General features: G+C 43.2%; 1 protein-coding gene across 4 annotated transcripts in view; it reads right to left on the bottom strand.

The window, feature by feature from the left end:
* Positions 1-25,641, bottom strand: part of LOC121548236 (casein kinase I) — a 50,876-nt gene that overhangs the window by 19,149 nt on the left and 6,086 nt on the right. For all 4 annotated transcript variants that reach the window (XM_041859644.2, XM_041859645.2, XM_041859642.2 and 1 more), the window contains exons 3-4: positions 24,395-24,435; positions 19,699-19,768 (exon numbers count right to left, since the gene is read on the bottom strand). In XM_041859644.2, the coding sequence (XP_041715578.1) occupies positions 19,699-19,768; positions 24,395-24,435 (111 nt within the window). The remainder of the gene's footprint in view (positions 1-19,698; positions 19,769-24,394; positions 24,436-25,641) is intronic.

The following is a 25,641-nucleotide window of genomic DNA, read 5'->3' as shown; positions in this document are numbered from 1 at the left end:
AGGAGCGATGTATTAAGCAGTAGTTGGAAAAGTACCCAATTGGCATACATTAGTAAAAGTAAAGATACCTTTATAGAAAATGAATCAAGTAAAAGTGAAAGTCACCCAGCAAAACACTAGTTGAGTAAAGGTATTTGCGTTTTAAATATATGTAAGTATCAAAAGTAAATATTATAGCTAAAATATACTTAAGTATCAAATGTATAAATCATTTCACATTCCTTATATTAAGCAAATCAGATGGCACAAGTTTTTTTTACAGTTAGTCAGGAGCACACTCCAACACTAAGACATAATTTACAAACGAAGCATTTGTGTTTAGTGAGTCTGCCAGATCAGAGGCAGTAGGGATGTTCTCTTGTTAAGTGTTTGAATTTGACCATTTTCCTGTCCTGCTAAGCATTCGAAATGTAATGAGTACTTTTGGGTGTCAGGGTAAATGTATGGAGTAAAAAGTACATTATTTTCTTTAGGAATGTAGTGGAGTAAAAGTAGTCAAAAATATAAATAGTAAAGTACAGACACCCCAAAAAACTACTTCAGTATTTACACCACTGGTATTGAGCATTAACACTCGTAAAAGTCACAAAGGAGTTCACGTGTGTGAGTTGTGAGTTGATTCTGTGAAGAACTCAAACTCTTAATGAAAATACAAAGCATTCAATTGACTCAGTAAAATATTGCATAGGCAACATTTTTCAATTCAACACAAGTATTTTCTAAATCGCTAAAGCTGTAGAGGTGAATATTCTCAAAATGCGTAAAATCAATGCTTGAATGTTGGCAGTGGTCTCCGTTTTGACAGATGACAAACATTTCCCACAGTCACTTGAGTCGAATCATAATATTGGGAAGTAGGTTAATGCTGCCCAGACGGTGATCTCTACACAGCAGATGTCAAACAATTAAAAACAAAAACCATACAACCAAACTTCAAGCAAAAAAATTGCTTTCCTATCCAGTTCATCTACCTGATGCTGTATAATGATTAGTTCATTATTCATGGCTAACCCCCAGTAGAGTTTGGTCACCTGAATTCAAAATACCTGAGAGCGTGAACTTTTAAGAATAACAACCAGCACAATCACTGCCAACCACTGATTGGTAAATGAGAGAACGATGACAAGATCCAATGACAGAGAAATAAAACATCTTACAGAATGAGTGAGACAGTTTTATCAGCTAGCATCTACAGTGTCTGCAGAAAGTACTCACACCCCTTGACTTTTGCCACATTTTCTTGTTACAGCCTGAATTTTAAATGATTATTATAAAAAAAAGTATGTCACTGGCCTACACACAATAGCCCATAATATGAAAGTGGAATTCATGTTTTTATTTTATACAAATTAATTAATAATATAATATGCCACTTTTATCACAAGCGACTTACAGTCATGCGTGCATAATTTTTTTTGTGTATGGGTGGTCCCGGGGATCGAACCCACTACCCTGGCGTTACAAGCGCCGTGCTCTACCAGCTGAGCTACAGAGGACCACTTTTCATTAAAAATGAAAAGCTGAAATGTCTTGAGTCAATAAGTATTCAACCCCTTTGTTATGGCAAGCCTAAATAAGTTCAGGAGTAAAAATGTGCTTAACAAGTCACATAAGTTGCATGGAATCTACGTGCAACAATCGTGTTTAACATGATTTTTGAATGACTACCTCATCTATGTACCCCACACAATTATCTGTAAGGTCCCTCAGTTGAGCAGTGAATTTCAAAACAGATTCAACCACAAATACCAGGCAGGTTTTCCAATGCCTCACAAAGAAGGTCCCCTATTGGTAGATAAAAAAAGCAGACACTGAATATCCCTTTGAGCATAGTGAAGTTATTAATTACACTTTGGATGGTGTATCATTACACCCAGTCACTACAAAGATGCAGGCGTCCTTCCTAACTCAGTTGCCGGAGAGGAAGGAAACCGCTCAGGGATTTCACCATGAGGCCAATGGTGACATTAAAACAGTAATAGAGTTTAATGGCTCTGACTGGAGAAAACAGAGAAGGGATTAACAACATTGTACAGTCATGGTCAAAAGTTTTGAGAATGACACAAATACTAATTTTCACAAAGTCTGCTGCCTCAGTTTTGATGGCAATTTGCATATACTCCAGAATGTCATGAAGAGTGATCAGATGAATTGCAATTAATTGCAAAGTCCCTCTTTACCATGAAAATTAACTTAATCCCCAAAAAACATTTCCACTGCATTTCAGCCCTGCCACAAAAGGACCAGCTGCCATCATGTCAGTGATTCTCTCGTTAACATAGGTGAGAGTGTTGACGAGGACAAGGCTGGAGATCACTCTGTCATGCTGATTGAGTTAGAATAACAGACTGGAAGCTTTAAAAGGAAGGTGGTGCTTGAAATCATTGTTCTTCCTCTGTTAACCATGGTTACCTGCAAGGAAACACGTGCCGTCATCATTGCGTTGCACAAAAAGGGCTTCACAGGCAAGGATATTGCTGCTAGTAAGATTGCACCTAAATCAACCATTTATCGGCTCATCAAGAACTTCAAGGAGAGAGGTTCAATTGTTCTGAAGAAGGCATCAAGTCGCCCAAGAAAGTCCAGCAAGCGCCAGGACCGTCTCCTAAAGTTGATTCAGCTGCGGGATCGGGGCACCACCAGTGCAGAGCTTGCTCAGGAATGGCAGCGGGCAGGTGTGAGTGCATCTGCATGCACAGTGAGGCGAAGACTTTTGGAGGATGGCCTGGTGTCAAGAATGGCAGCAAAGAAGTCACTTCTCTCCAGGAAAAACATCAGGGACAGACTGATATTCTGCAAAAGGTACTGGGATTGGACTGCTGAGGACTGGGGTAAAGTAATTTTCTCTGATGAATCCCCTTTCCGATTGTTTGGGGCATCCGGAAAACACCTTGTCCAGAGAAGACAAGGTGAGCGCTACCATCAGTCCTGTGTCATGCCAACAGTAAAGCATCCTGAGACCATTCATGTGTGGGGTTGCTTCTCAGCCAAGGGTGTGGGCTCACTCACAATTTTGCCTAAGAACACAGCCATGAATAAAGAATGGTACCAACACATCCTTCGAGAGCAACTTCTCCCAACCATCCAAGAACAGTCTGGTGGCGACCAATGCCTTTTCCAGCATGATGGAGCACCTTGCCACAAGGCAAAAGTGATAACTAAGTGGCTCGAGGAACAAAACATCGATATTTTGGGTCCATGGCCAGGAAACTCCCCAGACCTTAATCCCATTGAGAACTTGTGGTAGATCCTCAAGATGCGGGTGGACAAACAAAAACCCACAAATTCTGACAAACTCCAAGCATTGATTATGCAAGAATGGGCTGCCATCAGTCAGGATGTGGCCCAGAAGTTAATTGACAGCATGCCAGGGCGGATTGCAGAGGTCTTGAAAAAGAAGGGTCAACATGCAAATATTGACTCTTTGCATAAACTTAATGTAATTGTCAATACAAGCCTTTGACACTTATGGAATGCTTGTAATTATACTTCAGTATACCATAGTAACATCTGACAAAAATATCTCATAACACTGAAGCAGCAAACTTTGTGAAGACCAATACTTGTGTCATTCTCAAAACTTTTGACCACGACTGTAGTTACTCCACAATACAAACCTAATTGACAGAGTGAAAAGGAAGCCTGTACAGAATAAAACATATTTCAAAACATGCATCCTGTTTGCAACAAGGCACAAAGGTAATATTGCAACAAGAAAAATTGTCCTGAATACAAAGTGTTATGTTTGGGGCAAATCCAATACAACACATTACTGCGTACCACTCTCTACATTTTCAAGCATAGTGGTGGCTGCATCATGTTATGAGTAAGCTTGTAATCGTTAAGGACTGGGGAGTTTTTCAGGATAAAAAATAAACTGAAAGGCGTTAAGCACAGGCAAAATCCTAGAGGAATACCTGGTTCAGTCTGCTTTCCACCAGACACGGAGATACATTCACCTTTCAGCAGGACAACCTAAAACACAAGGCCAAATCTACACTGGAGTTGCTTACCAAGAAGACCGTGAAGACTTAAATCTGCTTTAAAATCTATGGCAAGACCTGAAAACGGTTGTCTAGCAATTATCAACAACAAACAGGGCCTAAAATTAAACACCCGCCACCTACCAAATGCGGGTAGATTTTGGCATTGGCGGGTAAGATGTCTATTTCACCAGCCACGTTGGCAGGTGGTCAGGGCTCCACAGTGAGCATTGCACTAATATTTGTGAATAAAAATAGTTAAGTATCATCACATTTATAGTCATATATATTACATATTATAGTATTTTTGCCATTTTGTTTCATAGCTGGTAAATTAATCACGCAAAGTCAAAGAACTACGAATCCTATACAGTGAGGGAAAAAAGTATTTGATCCCCTGCTGATTTTGTACGTTTGCCCACTGACAAAGACATGATCAGTCTATAATTTTAATGGTAGGTTTATTTGAACAGTGAGAGACAGAATAACAACAAAAAAATCCAGAAAAACGCATGTCAAAAATGTTATAAATTGATTTGCATTTTAATGAGGGAAATAAGTATTTGACCCCTCTGCAAAACATGACTTAATAATAATAATAATAATAATAATAATAATAAGCCATTTAGCAGACGCTTTTATCCAAAGCGACTTACAGTCATGCGTGCATACATTTTTACGTATTAGTACTAGGTGGCAAAACCCTTGTTGGCAATCACAGAGACAGACGTTTCCTGTAGTTGGCCACCAGGTTTGCACACATCTCAGGAGGGATTTTGTCCCACTCCTCTTTGCAGATCTTCTCCAAGTCATTAAGGTTTTGAGGCTGACGTTTGGCAACTCGAACCTTCAGCTCCCTCCACAGATTTTCTATGGGATTAAGGTCTAGAGACTGGCTAGACCACTCCAGGACCTTAATGTGCTTCTTCTTGAGCCACTCCTTTGTTGCCTTGGCCGTGTGTTTTGGGTCATTGTCATGCTGGAATACCCATCCACGACCCATTTTCAATGGGAAGGAGGTTCTCACCCAAGATTTGACGGTACATAGCCCCGTCCATCGTCCCTTTGATGCGGTGAAGTTGTCCTGTCCCCTTAGCAGAAAAACACCCCCAAAGCATAATGTTTCCACCTCCATGTTTGACGGTGGGGATGGTGTTCTTGGGGTCATAGGCAGCATTCCTCCTCCAAACATGGCGAGTTGAGTTGATGCCAAAGAGCTCGATTTTGGTCTCATCTGACCACAACACTTTCACCCAGTTCTCCTCTGAATCATTCAGATGTTCATTGGCAAACTTCAGACTGCCCTGTATATGTGCTTTCTTGAGCAGGGGGACCTTGCGGGCGCTGCAGGATTTCAGTCCTTCACGGCGTAGTGTGTTACCAATTGTTTTCTTGGTGACTATGGTCCCAACTGCCTTGAGGTCATTGACAAGATCCTCCGGTGTAGTTCTGGGCTGATTCCTCACTGTTCTCATGATCATTGCAACTCCACGAGGTGAGATCTTGCATGGAGCCCCAGGCCGAGGGAGATTGACAGTACTTTTGTGTTTCTTCCATTTGCGAATAATTGCACCAACTGTTGTCACCTTCTCACCAAGCTGCTTGGCGATGGTCTTGTATCCCATTCCAGCCTTGTGTAGGTCTACAATCTTGTCCCTGACATCATTGGAGAGCTATTTGGTCTTGGCCATGGTGGAGAGTTTGGAATCTGATTGATTGATTGCTTCTGTGGACAGGTGTCTTTTATACAGGTAACAAACTGAGATTAGGAGCACTCCCTTTAAGAGAGTGCTCCTAATCTCAGCTCGTTACCTGTATAAAAGACACCTGGGAGCCAGAATTCTTTCTGATTGAGAGGGGGTCAAATACTTAATTTCCCTCATTAAAATGCAAATCAATTTATAACATTTTTTACATGCATTTTTCTGGATTTTTTTGTTGTTATTCTGTCTCTCACTGTTCAAATAAACCTACCATTAAAATGATAGACTGATCATTTCTTTGTCAGTGGGCAAACGTACAAAATCAGCAGGGGATCAAATACTTTTTCCCTCACTGTATAGCCTTTTCCAACTCGCGCAGCAACACTTTCTGGCAGGGGGCTGTGCGCACGTGAAGAGCTGAGTTAATTATTATTATTTTATTTTTTTGAAGCGCTGCGCACAGGCATAAAAGTTGTTCTAATTTACTTGAAACGAAAGTCTGCTGAAGTGAAACTTTTTCCTTGTGTTTCTTGCCTATTTACATTGTTTTGTTCATAAGCTAGGTTGTTTTACTGCTACGGAAGAGAAGACAACGCTTCTACTAAGACTAAATCTCACAGGCACAAACATGACTGGAGTCGCGCTACCACGGTAACCTCCCACCCTTAAAGGGGCAGGTGAACATTTGTCTCATCTGTGATATTTTGGTTAAAAGACTTAGTTAAATGTATTAAACAATATACCACATTACTTCTTACTACTAATACATTTGTTTTAGAAACATTACAAAGCAACTCATCCGGTTTTTTTGTGTGTTTCTTGGTGTAATTTTAGCAGGCATAAATAATGAGTGGCTGGTAGATTTTTAAATCAACTTGCAACAGTGGCTGGTGGACCAAAAAGAAAATGTTATGCCCTGACAACCAACTTGACAGAGCTTGAAACGTTTTCAAAAGAATACAATGAGCAAATATTGCACAATCCAGGTGTGGAAAGCTCTTGGAGACTTACCCAGAAAGACTCACAGCTATAATCACTGCCAAAGGTGACTAACATGTATTGACTCAGGGAGTGGACTGTAGTGTGTCCGTGTAAATAGCCTTTTTTTTCCTTCTTTTTTTTTCGTATACATTTCCCTATCACACTTTTAATCGTTCTACTAAATATACTTTCCTGCAACCCGCTTCACTCAATGTGGAACGGATACTATTATTTACTTACCTTTTATCTAGAATCTCCAGTTGAAACTAGCTAGCCAGCTAACTAGCTACTTGCGATTAGCCACCGTTAGCGGTTTTTCACCCAGAACATCGCATTTTCTGCCGGAATAACTGAATCACTGGACCTTAACACTGGATCGCAACTAGCTAGCCGCAACAGAATGGATGTTGCTGTTGGCTAATCACCACTGCCCCCGAAGCAAGCACCAGTTAGCCTTGAGCTAGCCTCGAGCCAGGCCCATATCTCGGCTATCTACCTCTCTGTCTACCGGACGAGAGTCCCCAGCTAACTAGCTACTTGCTATTAGCCACCGTTAGAGTTTTTTCACCATTGTCCGTAGCCTGCACTATCTACCAGCCAGCTCTAGCCTGGACTATTATCGGCCAGTCTGCACAGCGCGTTATCGACCCAGAACATATCGGATTTTCTGCCGGAATCACTGAAACACTGGACCTTTAACACCGGATCATCGCAACTAGCTAGCTGCAACCGAATGGATGTTGTTGCTGGCTAATCAGCCTTGAGCTAGCCTCGAGTCAGGCCCATCTCCCGGCTATCTACCTCTCTGTCAACCGGACGGGACCTCCTAGTGTCGACACAGAGCCCCGCCGATCCATCACGACTGGTCTGCCGACGTAGTTGTCTGTGGTTTCAACCGGCTTCCCGTTGCGACGACCACGAAGATCCATCTGCTAGCCCCGGCCCCTAGCACACACAATTCAACAGCCGTGCTTCCTGCTCGCCTGTGCTGTAGCACCAATTCGAACTGCTCTCGGACTCACATATTGCTGTTCACTGGACCTTATGATCACTCAGCTGCACAGCTGATGCCTGCTGGACTGTTCCTTTACATGGTACCCTGTCCTGTTTATCTGTTTAGCCTCAGCCCAAACTTTCATCGCCATTACCAGTTGTTGTCTTAGCTCTCTCGAATAACACCTGTGATTGCTTTATGCCTCTCTCCCATGTCAATATGCCTTGCCTATTGCTGTTCCAGTTAGTTCTTATTATACAATTTCACTGTAGAGCCCCAAGTCCCTCTCAAACTGCCGCAAATAGCTTCTTTGTTCCACCCCCCATACACGCGGAGACCGGCTCAATCGATGCATCCATTGATGCTCTCTCATTGTTACCTAACGCTTAGGTTTACCTCCACTGTACTCATATCCTTCCATATCCTTGTCTGTACATAATGCCCTGAATCTATTCTACAACACCCAGAAATCTGCCCCTTTTATTCTCTGTACCCAACGCACTAGAAGACCAGTTCTTAAAGCCTTTAGCCACATCCTTATTCTAGTCCTCCTCTGTTCCTCTGGTGATGTAGAGGTTAACCCAGGCCCTGCAGCCCCCAGTATCACTCCTACTCCCCAGGCGCTATCATTTGTTGACTTCTGTAACCGTAAAAGTATAGTTTTTTTGCATGTTAACATCAGAAGCCTCCTCCCTAAGTTTGAGTTATTCACTGCGTTAGCACACTCCGCAAACTCTGATGTTCTAGCAGTCTCTGAATCCTGGCTTAGGAAGGCCACCAAAAATTCTGAAATGTTCATCCCCAACTACAACATCTTCCGTCTAGATAGAACTGCCAAAGGGGGTGGAGTTGCAATCTACTGTAGAGATAGCCTGCAGAGCTCTATCATACTATCCAGGTCTGTGCCCAAACAGTTTGAGCTCCTACTTCTAAAAATCCACCTTTCCAGAAATAAGTATTTCACTGTTGCCGCTTGCTACAGACCCCCCTCAGCCCCCAGCTGTGCCCTGGACACCATATGTGAATTGATTGCCCCCCATCTATCCTCAGAGTTCGTACTGCTTGGTGACCTAAACTGGGATATGCTTAACACCCCGGCCATCCTACAATCCAAACTAGATGCCCTCAATCTCACACAAATTATCAAGGAACCTACCAGGTACAACCCTAAATCCGTAAACATGGGCACCCTCATAGATATCATCCTGACTAACTTACCCTCTAAATACACCTCCGCTGTCTTCAACCAGGATCTCTGCGATCACTGCCTTCTTGCCTGCGTCCGTAACGGGTCCGCGGTCAAACGACCACCCCTCGTCACTGTCAAACGCTCCCTAAAACACTTTAGCGAGCAGGCCTTCCTAATTGACCTGGCCCAGGTATCCTGGATGGATATCGATCTCATTCCATCAGTAGAGGATACCTGGTTGTTCTTTAAAAGTGCTTTCCTCTCAATCTTAAAATAAGCATGCCCCATTCAAAAAATACAGAACTAAGAACAGATATAGCCCCTGGTTCTCCTCAGACTTGACTGCCCTTGACCAGCACAAAAACATCCTGTGGCGTACTGCATTAGCATCGAATAGCCCCCGCGATATACAACTTTTCAGGGAAGTTAGGAATCAATATAGACAAGCAGTTAGGAAAGCAAAGGCTAGCTTTTTCAAAAAGAAATTAGCATCCTGTGGCACAAACGCCAAAAGGTTTTGGGACACTAAAGTCCCCCCTTCTCCTTCACACAAATTCAGACAGCTGATGTTCTGAAAGAGCTGCAAAATCTGGACCCCTACAAATCATCTGGGCTAGACAATCTGGACCCTTTCTTTCTAAAATTAGCCGCCGAAATTGTCGCAACCCCTGTTACTAGCCTGTTCAACCTCTCGTTCGTATCGTCTGAGATCCCCAGAGATTGGAAAGCTGCCGCGGTCATCCCCCTCTTCAAAAGGGGGTGACACTCTTGATCCAAACTGTTACAGACCTATATCCATCCTGCCTTGCCTTTCTAAAGTTTTTGAAAGCCAAGTTAACAAACAGATCACCGACCATTTCGAATCCCACTGTCCCTTCTCTGCTATGCAATCCGGTTTCCGAGCTGGTCATGGGTGCACCTCAGCCACGCTCAAGGTCCTAAGCGATATTATAACCGCGATCGATAATAGACAGTACTGTGCAGCAGTCTTTATCGACCTGGCCAAGGCTTTCGACTCTGTCAACCACCGCATTCTTATTGGCAGACTAAATAGCCTTGGTTTCTCAAATGACTGCCTCGCCTGGTTCACCAACTACTTCTCAGATAGAGTTCAGTGTGTCAAATCGGAGGGCCTGTTGTCTGGACCTATGGCAGTCTCTGGGGGTGCCACAGGGTTCAATTCTAGTGCAGACTATTTTCTCTGTGTATATCAATGACGTCGCTCTTGCTGCTGGTGACTCTCAGATCCACCTCTACGCAGACGACACCATTTTGTATACAGCTGGCCCTTCATTGGACACTGTGTTAACAAACGTCCAAACGAGCTTCAATGCCATACAACACTCCTTCCGTAGCCTCCAACTGTTCTTAAACACTAGTAAAACTAAATGCATGCTCTTCAATCGAACGCTGCTGGCACCCGCAACTAGAATCACTACTCTCGACAGGTCTGACCTAGAGTATGTGGACAACTACAAATACCTAGGTGTTTGGTTAGACTGTAAACTCTCCTTCCAGACTCTCATTAAGCATCTCCAATCCAAAGTTAAATCTAGAATCGGCTTCATATTTCGTAACAAAGCCTCCTTCACTCATGCTGCCAAACATGCCCTCGTAAAACTGACTATCCTACCGATCCTTGACTTTGGCGATGTCATTTACAAAATAGCCTCCAACACTCTACTCAGCAAATTGGATGTAGTCTATCACAGTGCCATCCGTTTTGTCACCAAAGCCCCATTTACTACCCACCACTGTGACCTGTATGCTCGTTGGCTGGTCCTCACTACATATTCGTCGCCAAACCCACTGGCTCCAGGTCATCTATAAATCACTGCTAGGCAAATCCCCGCCTTATCTTAGCTCATTGGTCACCATAGCAACACCCACCCGTAGTATGCGCTCCAGCAAGTATATCTCACTGGTCATCCCCAAAGCCAACACCTCCTTTGGCCGCCATTCCTTCCAGTTCTCTGCTGCCAATGACTGGAACAAACTGCAAAAATCTCTGAAGCTGGAGACACTTACAGTGGGGAGAACAAGTATTTGATACACTGCCGATTTTGCAGGTTTTCCTACTTACAAAGCATGTAGAGGTCTGTAATTTTTATCATAGGTACACTTCAACTGTGAGAGACTGAATCTAAAACAAACATCCAGAAAATCACATTGTATGATTTTTAAGTAATTAATTTGCATTTTATTGCATGACATAAGTATTTGATCACCTACCAACCAGTAAGAATTCCGGCTCTCACAGACCTGTTAGTTTTTCTTTAAGAAGCCCTCCTGTTCTCCACTCATTACCTGTATTAACTGCACCTGTTTGAACTCGTTACCTGTATAAAAGACACCTGTCCACACACTCAATCAAACAGACTCCAACCTCTCCACAATGGCCAAGACCAGAGAGCTGTGCAAGGACATCAGGGATAAAATTGTAGACCTGCACAAGGCTGGGATGGGCCACAGGACAATAGGCAAGCAGCTTGGTGAGAAGCCAAAAACTGTTGGCGCAATTATTAGAAAATGGAAGAAGTTCAAGATGACGGTCAATCACCCTCGGTCTGGGGCTCCATGCAAGATCTCACCTCGTGGGGCATCAATGATCATGAGGAAGGTGAGGGATCAGCCCAGAACTACACGGCAGGACCTGGTCAATGACCTGAAGAGAGCTGGGACCACAGTCTCAAAGAAAACCATTAGTAACACACTACGCCGTCATGGATAAAAATCCTGCAGCACACGCAAGGTCCCCCTGCTCAAGCCAGCGCATGTCCAGGCCCGTCTGAAGTTTGCCAATGACCATCTGGATGATCCAGAGGAGGAATGGGAGAAGGTCATGTGGTCTGATGAGACAAAAATCTAGCTTTTTGGTCTAAACTCCACTCGCCGTGTTTGGAGGAAGAAGAAGGATGAGTACAACCCCAAGAACACCATCCCAACCGTGAAGCATGGAGGTGGAAACATCATTCTTTGGGGATGCTTTTCTGCAAAGGGGACAGGACGACTGCACGTATTGAGGGGAGGATGGATGGGGCCATGTATCACGAGATCTTGGCCAACAACCTCCTTCCCTCAGTAAGAGCATTGAAGATGGGTCGTGGCTGGGTCTTCCAGCATGACAACGACCCAAAACACACAGCCAGGGCAAATAAGGAGTGGCTCCGTAAGAAGCATCTCAAGGTCCTGGAGTGGCCTAGCCTGTCTCCAGACCTGAACCCAATAGAAAATCTTTGGAGGGAGCTGAAAGTCCGTATTGCCCAGCGACAGCCCCAAAACCTGAAGGATCTGGAGAAGGTCTGTATGGAGGAGTGGGCCAAAATCCCTGCTGCAGTGTGTGCAAACCTGGTCAAGACTTACAGGAAACGTATGATCTCTGTAATTGCAAACAAAGGTTTCTGTACCAAATATTAAGTTCTGCTTTTCTGATGTATCAAATACTTATGTCATGCAATAAAATGCTAATTAATTACTTAAAAATCATACAATGTGATTTTCTGGATTTTTGTTTTAGATTCCGTCTCTCACAGTTTAAGTGTACCTATGATAAAAATTACAGACCTCTACATGCTTTGTAAGTAGGAAAACCTGCAAAATCTGCAGTGTATCAAATACTTGTTCTCCCCACTGTATATCCCTCACTATCTTTAAGCATCAGTTGTCAGAGCACCTTACCGATCACTGCACCTGTACACAGCCCATCTGAAATTAGCCCACCCAACTACCTCATCCCTATATTGTTCTTTATTTTGCTCATTTGCACCCCAGTATCTCTATTTGCACATCATCTCTTGCACATCTATCATTCCAGTGTTAATACTAATTGTAATTATTTTGCACTATGGCCTATTTATTGCCTTACCTCTATAACTTACTACATTCGCACACACTGTATATATATTTTCTGTTGTATTTTTGACTTTATGTTTTGTTTACCCCATATGTAACTGTGTTGTTTTTAAATAACACTGCTTTGCTTTATCTTGGCCAGGTCGCAGTTGTAAATGAGAACTTGTTCTCAACTGGCTTACCTGGTTAAATAAAGTTAAAAAGTTGAATACTTATCTAATTAAGATAGTGTTCTATTTTTAATTAATTAATTACTAATGTTAAGACTATTTTTTGTAGATCGTTGGAGAAAAAAAAGGTCAATTAAATCCATTTTAATCTCACTTTGTAACAGAACAAAATGTGGAAAAAGTCAAGGGGTGTGAATACTTTCTGAAGGCACTTTACACCAGTGGGCAATAAACAGCTAGAACAGGTTCCATTTTGTGCTGTGTGAGGGGCCAATTAGCCCGTTTTGTAGGTTACCAATCGTGAAACAGGAGCAGGCATTGACATCTCGGATGCTCGCGGGGAGCCATGGCAGGAGTGGAAAAAAACCAAGTGGCACCATGGGGATGAGCTGTGAACAAGGGCTAATAAGTGGCTTCAAACAGGACCTCCCATTTTACTGCCAAGGGGAAGAAGACGGCAGGGTGGAATGGATTTAGCTAACTGGGACCTTTTGATCCTGCTGCAGACTGATGTTCAGTTCTGTCAATGCCATGTCATAATCAGGGAGACAAAGGACAGGTTTACCTCACCAAATCTAGTTTGTCAGGCCTAAAATATGAGCAACACAGGTGGCCAAACAAGCCATTAGTGTGGCGGAAGCAGACTTCATCCATGCTGGACAGACGACTGAGCAGCCTGGGCCTTTCGGTAATAAAACATGAATTTATGGGGAGGATTGGATGGCGGGAGAACGCTTTGATGAACCCTTAGTATGCACTTTCAAGCCATTGTGCACATCAGATATTCTCATCATCTCATAACACTGCAACGCTTATAATTCTGAACAAGGTGCTCCCGTACTCTACTCATGGTATTGAGATGTTTTACGAACAAAATAAACATTTCTATCAATTGTGGCACCATTGGAGAAAAAAAAAACATCTACTACCATATGCCAACTTTGCCTGATGACTCAAACAGAATTATTCTGCTGCTCTATGTTCGCTACATACTTCAGCCTGAGATTGCCATCATTCAAGTAGTTTGTGATGTTGTCAAAATGAGGGGTGTTGTACAAGACAAAGTAATCAGCGATTAGATCATTTCTAACCAATCAGAGTATCAAAGCCAGTGACATTTTCAAAAGCTGCCTTCCCCACGTGTGTTCTGGCCCAACCCATCTGTTTCTGGGACCAATTCGAATTGTTAGAATGTGTTTGCGTTCTATAAATCATTGGGGAGGTGCTTAGATTCAGACTCATTGCGGAGAAGCAACTAACATCCGTGGGCATGTCGTAGCGTTTGGCCGGAGAAAGGAGTTTGGGTAGCCAGGCAAATGCCAACCACCAATAGCTGACAATACAAGGAATCTCTTCTTCTCTCCGAAACAAGTCCAGACATGCCCACAGGGACTTTCTTATATGCAGGGGAATTGCCAACTTTGCTAAACTCCCAGAGAGAAAATAACTTCATACTGTGAAGATGTAGTAGGTCTATTGTGTGTTACTACAGTCAATATTTATTAAGTCAATGGAAGAGAACCATTTGAGCAACCCTCACTAGGGTTGGGCGATGTCTGGACACATCCACCCATCGTTGATATACGATTGTATCGTTTTTCTTTTTTTTACCCGGGGCTGGGGGGAGAGCGTCATTGCAACCCGAACCCTCACAATCAAACATTAAGTTGAAGCAGGTTCTTCTTTGGTGACAAAGGAAGATCTTATATTAAGGGCACATATTAAGTATAACAAAAACATTTTGAGAATCACGGTAGAAACGGTCCCGTGTTTAGGCCCTGTGGTGAACGAGCGAGAGACTTAACAGCATCCTGTCCCTGTGTGTAAATCAGTCAGCCAGCCAGCCAGCTCCATTGACTGCCTGCAGACACGTCTACAGAGCAGACATATGGCTGATCCATCCATGGCGGTGTATGACACGCCTACAGAGCAGACATATGGCTGATCCAGCTATACTGGTGTATGACACGCCTACAGAGCAGTCATATGACTGATCCATCCATGGCGGTGTATGACACGCCTACAGAGCCGTCATATGGCTGATCCATCCATGGCGGTGTATGACACGTCTACAGAGCCGTCATATGACTGATCCATCCATGCCGGTGTATGACACGCCTACAGAGCAGTCATATGACTGATCCATCCATGCCGGTGTATGGGAAAAGGGCTGCAGATAATGTTTCTCTGGAACAAAGTTCTTTCAATAACCACAACAGAGGAAGGGGGAGGTCTCCCCTCTCATCTTTCATCTCTTCTCTGGGAGCAGTGGTGCTTGTAAGACTAGGACGGGCGGAGGCTGCAGCGGTGCTTGTAAGACTAGGACGGGGGGAGGCTGCAGCTAAGAGGCAGTCATGCTGAAAGAGATTATAGGAGGAACACGTCATGGCTATTTCTGTAAATGAAAATGAGTAGCCTAACCCTCCCACGCTACAAATGCTCCCAAGCAAACATTTACTTGACAACACTTTGGATAAAATTGTCGTGTTTGAGTTTGTTTGGATGAGTTGAATCGGGGTGCTTTTCGCCTGCAATTTCTCCTTGCTCAGCACCAAGTGACATGGACTGGGTGGGTATACAGTGGGTTTTGCTGTACATCTCATTGGCAAGTCTTGGTCCTCTTCTTACAACCTTTAGAACTTTGGAACCATCCACCCAGAAACTTTAGGTTGTACCTTCTGACGGTGAAGGACCTCACAGCAAGATGATATGGGAAGGGGATTTAGTATACAATACAAACATGACCGCACACAGCCCCAATCTGAAACGGCAGAGTTTAAGCTGCTCTCTTTCTTTAAGAAGAACAGCAGCCTTCCACCAAACAGGATGCTTCCATTAATCTCAATTAGATGTTGTTGCATCATTAATCCATCTGGTTATCCCTCACATCTAGAGCCAACATCTGCCCTTATTGGGAGCAAGATAATGATCCTGATCCTGTGGGGAGTCGTGAATTAAATGTGCAAGTGCATGCATGTTGAGACTTATGCAGAGCTACACAAGCTCGCTTTCCCATAAATCCCTAGACTTATTCAAGTCCGTAGGAACAAACGGGGATAACTTTTATTGAACACATTCAGCGCTGTTTAATTTCATTTAACTTTTCTGCTGAGTCACATTCAGATGATAGGCCGGTTGGTTTATGGGCTAGATGTCCCCCTGGCCTGATCCAATCAGAGGCTGTAGTGGTGACCTGACAGCCAATCAGATGCTGTAGTGGTGACCAGAGAGCTGGTGTAGTGTTAGTGCTGGGGCGTGGCTCCTGCCAGGGCCTTTATTTCGCTCGCTGGATGAAAAGCCGAAATTAGTGTGACATGGCACTTAAAGCATACAAAATGTTAACATACTATAAAACTTTATATTTTCGCATAACCAAAAAGCCTAGGTAGGAGGTAAAAAAAAAAGTGCCACTTATCTTTTCCCCACTAGCACCAACTTTGCTGATAAATACTTTGAGGTTAAATGTACTACGATTGCAATATGTTGTCTCACCTAGCGATCTTAGGATGAATGCACTAATTGTAAGTCGCTCTGGATAAGAGCATCTGCTAAATGACTAAAATGTAAAATGAGGTAAGTTAGTGCTTAGACTGGCAGTCCCACTAAATAATTAATGAGTTTCCGCACGGTTGGCCTTTTCCACCCTTTACCTCTGCGAGCCTGCCAGTAGACCCTGCATGCTCTTTGTCGGACTAGCCCAGGGGTGGGCAACACATGGCCTTGCAGGCCAGATCCCATTCAATCTGGCCCGCGGGAGGGTTTTTGGGGGGGTGGGGGGAGTTATTATTTTGGCTTTAAAAAAACACCAGGCCACGGTAGAAACTGTCCCGTGTTTAGGTCCTGTGGTGAACGAGCGAGAGACTTAACAGCATCCTGTCCCTGTGTGTAAATCAGTCAGCCAGCCAGCCAGCTCCATTGACTGCCTGCAGACACGTCTACAGAGCCGTCATATGGCTGATCCAGCTATACTGGTGTATGACACGCCTACAGAGCAGACATATGGCTGATCCATCCATGGCGGTGTATGACACGCCTACAGAGCAGACATATGGCTGATCCATCCATGGCGGTGTATGACACGCCTACAGAGCCGTCATATGGCTGATCCAGCTATACTGGTGTATGACACGTCTACAGAGCCGTCATATGGCTGATCCAGCTATACTGGTGTATGACACGCCTACAGAGCAGACATATGGCTGATCCATCCATGGCGGTGTATGACACGCCTACAGAGCAGACATATGGCTGATCCATCCATGGCGGTGTATGACACGCCTACAGAGCCGTCATATGGCTGATCCAGCTATACTGGTGTATGACACGTCTACAGAGCAGTCATATGACTGATCCATCCATGGCGGTGTATGACACGTCTACAGAGCAGTCATTATAAAAGTACGTAGAAATTATAATGGACCTATACGTTTTCAAATTGCTTTTGACAAACAAAATCTGTGCAGCCCTTCTCTGAATTTGGAAATCCCGATGTGGCCCTTGTGCCAAAATTATTGCCCACCCTTGGACTAGCCTATACTATACTCACACCAACCGGTCTACTTTGTATGGCAAAGGCACTAGGCAGCGCCTTCAGAGAGCTGTGTCCCGTGCAAAAGAACAAGACTTAGACAGACGTTCCTTCACATTCCAACCCAGATGGAAGAATTGGAGAACAAACTGGATCTACAGCTCAGCCATTCTTGAAGGACAATGGCAGTCCAATAGGAAGTGGTTCTGTACTTGAAGGACAATGGAAGTCCAATAGGAAGTGGTTCTGTACTTGAAGGACAATGGAAGTCCAATAAGAAGTGGTTCTGTATTATAAAAAAATGACGTGCTTGACCTTTGAAGCCTAATCTTAAAACACCTAATAATGAAACAAAGAGCAACCTACTCTTCGTTGGCAATTGATGTTGTTGGCTTGTGCACTAGTCTGCTCCATAGTTGGCTGGTGTGAGTCTGACAAGGACATATCCTATCTCCATTTCTGGAAGAATGACCTTCAGGTAGAGCTTTACTGCTTTCCCTACAATAAAAACCCAATAAAAAAGCACTGTTTTCACCATGGTTTAATAGGAAATTTTTAGAGCAGCTATTAAAAGATCCCCTCATTTCTATTGTGTCTCGGTGTGTGGGTTTCCACCCACTTCCTCAGATACTCAGGGAGGGGAAAAAATGAGTGTTTCCCTTAATCCAACCTTCTATAATGGTTATTACGTCTTCACAAGATTCCTGACAGTGGCTGGTGTAAGAGGGGGTTGAGGAAAATGGAGTCACAGACGGTTGAAAATGTGTCATGAATACTATTTGATGAGAAATGGAGACACTTTTTCAACCTCCTGGATGTCTGGGTGGGGATGTTATTAGGGGGATTTGTGAGCCTGTAAGTGAAACCTGCATGAACTTTTGGGGATAACATTTCTGCCATGGGCTGTACAGCATAAACTAGTAACTGTTCCACCCCAAAAAGCAACAGCAGCGAGCATCTTTTGAATATATATTTTGAACAAACTCAAATTCCTCCTCTTCTGAAGCTGATTCAAACAGTGTGAAACATATAGGCATCAACATCTGGAAAAGCACCAATGACTTTGGGGAAATTATTGTTTTGGCTGATGTCCAAATCGTTTAGGCCTATTTGCTTAAAAACATATGCATTTTTCAAAACATGTTATCTGGATGCAGAACTTGCTAGTTGGAGACCTTTAGACAAAACAGGCAATTCATACACTTGTTGTATTAACAGGTCTCAGGACCCCCTTTTTTTTAAATGGGTGTAAAATATGAAGGCGTCACACAGAAAAGGCCTCCATGATAGCAACCAGAACTGAGAGCTCAACTTAGTCCTCAGCATCGCACACTTTCTCTCTAAAACGTTGAGGTAGTGCTTAGCAATGACCCGTAGCTAGCACAGTTGGCATTTAAACGTGCAGCCTGTGCGTATGTCACACCCATAACCTGTAGAGATAAGGGTCACATCTCTGCTAGGTGTTGGTAGTGACGAATGACAGCACTTCCTGAATAGGGGGGGGGGATGCAACCGCCAAGATCAAACTCCACCGGCTGCTCACAGAGACAAAGGAGAGGGCTTGTCGTAGCCATGTATCATTTCTCCACAGTCACTTATCTTCCTCCCCAGAAAACAGACACACGGACAATCAGGCCAGCAGTTCCCAGGCACATTAGGCCAGTCTTATCAGCATTGGGTAAAGGAAGTGGCTTTCTGCTGCACCTGGTGGTGGGGGGCTTCCAAGTTGTATGGGCGAGAAATAGGGGGATAGCCTTTCCTTCCTGTTCTCGATTCTCCCTCCCTGGCAAACCCACATTCTAGTGTCCAAACCAACATATGAGGTATAGTGCCCGTCTTGTGAATAATGTCTGTTGTGCTTCATGTGTCCTACAAGCCCAAACTCCCATTGCAGGCGTGTGACCACAGCTTGTGCACCTTTCCACTACGTTATGATCATAGTAGTCTCGGTTGATGACGCCAACCACGACGGATTATAATCCTTTATATCAACGTCTATGTCATTTGAGATCTTTTCAAATGTATTTGCAACATGCGCCGAATACAACAGGTGTAGACATTAGTGAAATGCTTACTTACAAGCCCTTAACCAACAATGCAGTTTAAGAAAAAGAAAAATAGCAAATAATTAAAAAGCAGCAGTAAAATAAAATAACAGTAGGGAGGTTATATACAGGGGGTACCGTACAGTACTTTTTTTGTTGTTGTTAATCAACCAAAAACAGTTGAGTGATTGTCATGCAGCAACACAACACCACCAGGGAACAAGAATTAAGATAATCCAGAGCGTGACCTTACCTGTACTTCCTAATGTTTTGTAGAACCGGTACTCCAAATGTAACTGTGGTGCCCTCGACTTGACTGGTTCCTGCGCGACAGGGTACAACAAAGCACTTCAATTAACAATGGGAAAAGAACACACCCTTTTACTGACTGGCAGTTTTTCCCGCAGCATTTGGGTTCAAATTGCTGACTTAAATTGGAATGAGACCGTTTTGCGAACTTCATATTTTTGGTAGTACAGCAATTTATAGCCACCTGGAGAGCTATTATAATGGCATGAGTAATTTCCTGTGCCACGGCTTTTGGAGGCACACCTAAATTGGAATTAGTTTTGCTAACTTCATTTCCACCAGCTACTATTTATCTGCTTGTCCAGAACAGTCCTGCCAAGGTACCATCGTGCCACACATATCCCAGCCTAGCTTGTGATTTATGAAGAGCATTTGGACTACTAACTTCAATACATGCTAACAGGTATCCTTTACAGGGGTCGCGTTAGAGTTCAGAAATCAGCATTTTCTAAAAATCTGTTTTAAATAATTTCACCTGCGTTTTATATTGAAAGTCAAGTGTTTTTTTGCTTCAATAAAAGTTGTCCGGGGAGTGCAACTATAGTTTTCCTTCACCAAAAACACATTAGTGCAACATATTCGGCAGAAAATAGCATCATTTTCATCAGATGACAACAGAAGTGCAATGCTTTTTGGCTGGCAGCCACACAAGTAAATGAGCTTACAATGAAATACCACGTTTTTTTTTGTTGCAAAAAACTATGCATGGTCATCATATTTCTAATGTTTATCATAGAAAGAATGCAGCCAGCTACATTTCCTAAATGTTTTACTTGATGTTAATCTTGCATTTTACCAGAGAAAAGTAGCTAAACATCAGTCAGAGAGCTGTCTGCTGATAGAACGCCCGTTCGTGTGAATTCTCACCCTGAGAGGAGACTTGCAACTGAAGCACAAAATTAGTCTGATGACAGCAGAAATTACAATAAGGTTTACAAAAATACAGTAAGATATTTATGTGTTTTATCATTTTTTTCCCCTGGGTGAAAAACAGAGAATTCTGCGTTACATGCTGACCACACCGCTCGCGTTACGTACGAGAGAGCATTGCAAAAATAAAATGTACACATACATGTTATTTAAATCATTGCGCACGCCAACGAGCATCTGCGTAGACAGGCGCTAAAATAGAACTTGGTTCGATTTGTGATGTTTGACGTGCTGCAAGTCCCGACTCTCCCATCTACTCATTGGTTTTTAGGAGCATATACCCATGTGGGTGATTGAAAGATTAAATTAGGTCCACACTCCAGTCCAGTTGGTGGTGTTAATGCACCTTAAAGTTGGTTGCCAACTGCCATATAAAGACCAAAGAAGAAGAAGCAGCCTGACGGAGGAGAGATTACTGGGATAGGATAAAGTAATCCTTCTACCCCCCCAAAAAATTTAAAAAAAAAAATATATATATATATATATATATATATATATATATATATAAAAATATATATATATATAAAAATAAAACATTTGTAAAGTGGTTATCCCACTAGCTATAGGGTGAATGCACCAATTTGTAAGTCGCTGGATAAGAGCGTCTGCTAAATGACGTAAATGTAAATACTAGAAACAAACTCGGTTTACCCTTTTATCTGTGGATTAATTGTCAGAGGACCTTGTGCATTTTAGGTAAAATAACAACCCAATGTTTATATCCCAGGACAAATTAGCTAGCAACAGCAAGCTAGCTAGCTAAATTGCCATAAATGTTTAATGCTTTTCGACCTGTCCCCAAATTAATATAGTTGGTTCAGAGTTCGTTTTGACATTTCAACCTGCGTGTCCTGATTGCGTCTGGTGTGGGTGGACAATATCAACATGCGCGTGATGGCGCACGCCTAGTTTAGTATGATTTTGTACATAAACACAACGTTAGCTCTGACGGGTCAAAGAGACAGTTGTTGTGTTGATTTGGGAGGTTATAACAGCACACTGATGCCGCTAAACCTTCTCAGTCCTCCACATTGTACATTATAAAGTCAATCGTGTTGTCTTTCTACCATAGACAATGTGTCAGGGCTTCTATACCTATGGTTTCCACCATGATGAAATAATAATGGATTGAATTTAGCGCCTTTCTACCAACTGAGGTACTCAAAGCGCTTTACATGGTAAGGAGAAAACAACCATTTTGTGCCAGAATGCTCACCACACATCAGCTAGCATTGTGGAGCGGTGATAAATGCCAATTAGGAATGAGAGGGATGATTAGGTGACCATGATGGAAATGGGGCCAGGTTGGGAATTTAGCAAGGACACCGGGATTAACACCCTTACTCTGGGGCAAGTGCCATGGGATTTTTAAATGACCACAGAGAGTCGGGACACCTGTTTAATGTCACATCCGAAAGATGGCACCCTATGCAGGGCAATGTCTCCTTCACTGCCCTGGAGCATTGGGATTTGATCGTAAGACCAGAGGGCCATCGAACACCACTTCCAGCAGAATCTGGTCTCCCCATCCAGGGACCTACTACGGGCAACCCTGCTTAGCTTCAGAGGCAAGCCAGCAGTGGGATGCAGGGTGGTATGCTGACAATTAGGCCTAGTCACTTCCACCTAAAAAATACAAGTCTAATTTCCCTTTCAGTATTAATCCTCAGAAAGATTAGTTTGTAAAGAAAGACTTCAGTAGGCTACAATTGATATGCATTCACTCTGCCCTGAATCTAAGCATACAGAGCAGTGCTTCCGTCAGTTGCCTCATACGACAGCCCCCAATCTCCTCTAGACGTGTCCTCCAGGGGAATTACAACCAGGGCTCGCCATGTTGACTGTCAACAACTTAAAAACAGTCTTCTGCTTCAAAGGCAGAGTCTGATGTTTTTCAGGCGACGTGTCCTCTGGAGTGTAAAAGCAAGGCGGGTCACATGCATGCCTCACTAGGCCTTTGCTCAATTATTGATGAGTGACATTACGCGTGTAGCCTATATCAGGCCTTTTAGTCACTGCTAACTGTAGCCTATATATATCAGGCCTTTTAGTCACTGCTAACTGTAGCCTATATATATCAGGCCTTTTAGTCACTGCTAACTGTAGCCTATACATATCAGGCCTTTTAGTCACTGCTAACTGCAGTGTTGGTTTAGGATCAAGGGCATGTCGCAAGATATGAAAGCTCTTATGAAAATATGCGATAGGGGAAAAATTAAAATCGCTCATGCAGACAATTAATCATATAAACGCATGTGATGGCTATAACATGTTTATGCTACATGTTGGCATGTTGCAAAGCGTTATGATATGTTTTACACTTAACAAAAATAAAAACGCAACTTGCAGCAATTTCTAGGATTTTACAGAGTTACAGTTCATATAAGGAAAACCGGTAAATTGAAATAAATTCATTAGGCCCTAATCTATGGATTTCACATGACAGTCAGTATCTGGTGTGACCATTTGCCTCATGCAGCGTGACACATCTCCTTCGCATAGAGTTGATCAGGCTGTTGATTGTGACCTGAGGAATGTTGTCCCATTCTTCTTCAATGGCTGTGCGAAGTTGCTGGATGTTGGCGGGAACTGGAACACGCTGTCGTACACGGCGATCCAGAGCATCAAAAACATGCTCAATGGGTGACATGTCTGGTGAGTATGCAACCTGGACATTTTCAGCTTCCAGGAATTGTGTACAGATCCTTGCGACATGGCGCCGTGCATTACCATGCTGAAACATCGGGTGATTGTGGCGGATGAATGGCACGGCAATGGGCCTCAGGATCTCGTCATGGTATCTCTGTGCATTCAAATTGCCATTGATCAAATAAAATTCTGTTTGTTGTCCGTAGCCTGCCCATACCATAACCCCACCATGGGGCACTGTTCACAACGCTGACATCAGCAAACCTGTACAGTCGAAACCGGGATTCATCCGTGAAGAGCACACTTCTCCAGCGTGCCAGTGGCCATCGAAGATGAGCATTTGCCCACCGAAGTCGGTTATGACGCCAAACTACTCTCAGGTCAAGACCCTGGTGAGGACGATGAACACGCAGATGAGCTTCCCTGAGACGGTTTCTGACAGTTTGTGCAGAAGTTATTCGGTTGTGCAAACCCATAGTTTCAACAGCTGTCCGGGAGGCTGGTCTCAGACGATGCCGCAGGTGAAGAAGCCGGATGTGGAGGTCCTGGGCTGGCGTGGTTACACGTGGTCTGCGGTTGTGAGGCCGGTTGGACGTACTGCCAAATTCTCTAAAACGATGTTGGAGGCAGCTTATGGTAGAGTAAATTAACTTTCAATTCTCTGGAAACAACTCTGGTGGACATTCCTGCAGTCAGCATGCCAATTGCACACTCCCTCAAAACATGAGACATCTGTGGCATTGTGTTGTGTGACAAAACTGCACATTTTAGTGGCCTTTTATTGTCCCCAGCACAAGGTGCACCTGTGTAATGATCATGCTGTTTAATCAGCTTCTAGATATGCCACACCTGTCAGGTGGATGGATTATCTTGGCGATAGGAGAAATGATCACTAACAGGGATGTCAACAAATTTGTGCACAAAATGTGAGAGAAATAAGCTTTTTGTGTATATGGTAAATGTCTGGAATCTTTTATTTCAGCTCATGAAACATGGGAACAACAATGATGCATTTATATTTTTGTTCAGTGTAGTTTATTTTTACAGGAACGAGTACTTACCAGTTTAATAGCTACATACTCGTTGGTGTAGAGATTTTTACCTGAAACAAAGCAGAGAGAGGTGGCATTCAGATAAGAGCACTTTGGTTATTATTCAACCTACTGAAGGGCTAGCCTAAATAGAGTGTTTTGGTGTTTAGCCTAGTAGATAGTGAATGACCATTTCCAAAAGCAGTGTCAGAGCAGGACAAAAAAAGCCATGGAAAATAGTGAACTCTGTGTTGCTCAGGGGCACTTCAGCCCAGCCTCAAGAAAAAGGAGTGTGTGTGTTTGTATCCATCTAGACAGAGGTTTTTGTGTGACCCAATAACTGATATATACACTAGATTACTATTGGGGGGCGGTGTGTTGAAGCCACCGTGCTGCCATCTTGGCACTACCCCACCATTGCAAAAAATATTTTGGAAGCTATTTATTTATGAATTTATTAATGTCTACATTCGTTTTTTTGCCACATGTATTATATTACAGATACCTTATGCATAATTTTAAATTATATTATGTGAGCTAAACACAAAAATACATACAATTTTCCTTAAAGTATAATTTTGAGATAACTAATGTTACAACAAAATAGTTAAATACATTTCTCATTTTTTATTTTATTTAAATACTGTAGAATTCCATTCATTCCTCTGGAGGACTGCTCCTACTGGGGAGTGCCAATATGGCCGACGGGTGGCTTCAAAGCCTCTCAATGGCCAATACATAGCAGCAGCAATCCAGGTTTTATATACATCATTGGGGTGACCCCAGTATGTTCCATTCAGCAAGCAGGCCCCGCCTTTGGCCATCAGGTGTACTAGCTAATCTACAATTAACAGACATCCATTGATTTTTGGAGTATAGCAGAGCGCCACATGTGATACTACATTCTGTACACAAACACAATGTTAGCACTGATGGGTCTCAGAGCCAGTCTGTGTGTCGGTCTTGTGTTGATGTGCGAGGTTATAATATAACCAGTTATAACACACTTTGAAGCTGATAAACCTCAGTCCTCCGTGTCATTGGATTGTGAGAATGTCATGAATTTAGCATCTGAAATATGGCTTTTATGTTCCTGGCCATGATAGGACAGGAAAAGCCACTGAAATCATGTGCATTATTCATGTGATTACTATGAAGCAGGCATGAATAAATCAGTATCAATATAGGCCTATCCCCGTGAGCCCAAATAAAAGCACTATTGACAACATAAGCCATGCTGGGCTTGGGAGGCTTGTGTGGCCAATAGTGTTGCACGG

Source organism: Coregonus clupeaformis, chromosome 15 (assembly GCF_020615455.1).
Source record: "Coregonus clupeaformis isolate EN_2021a chromosome 15, ASM2061545v1, whole genome shotgun sequence".
NCBI lineage: Eukaryota > Metazoa > Chordata > Actinopteri > Salmoniformes > Salmonidae > Coregonus > Coregonus clupeaformis.
Note: the sequence above shows the minus strand (reverse complement) of the source record. Positions and strands in the feature narration are given on the sequence as shown.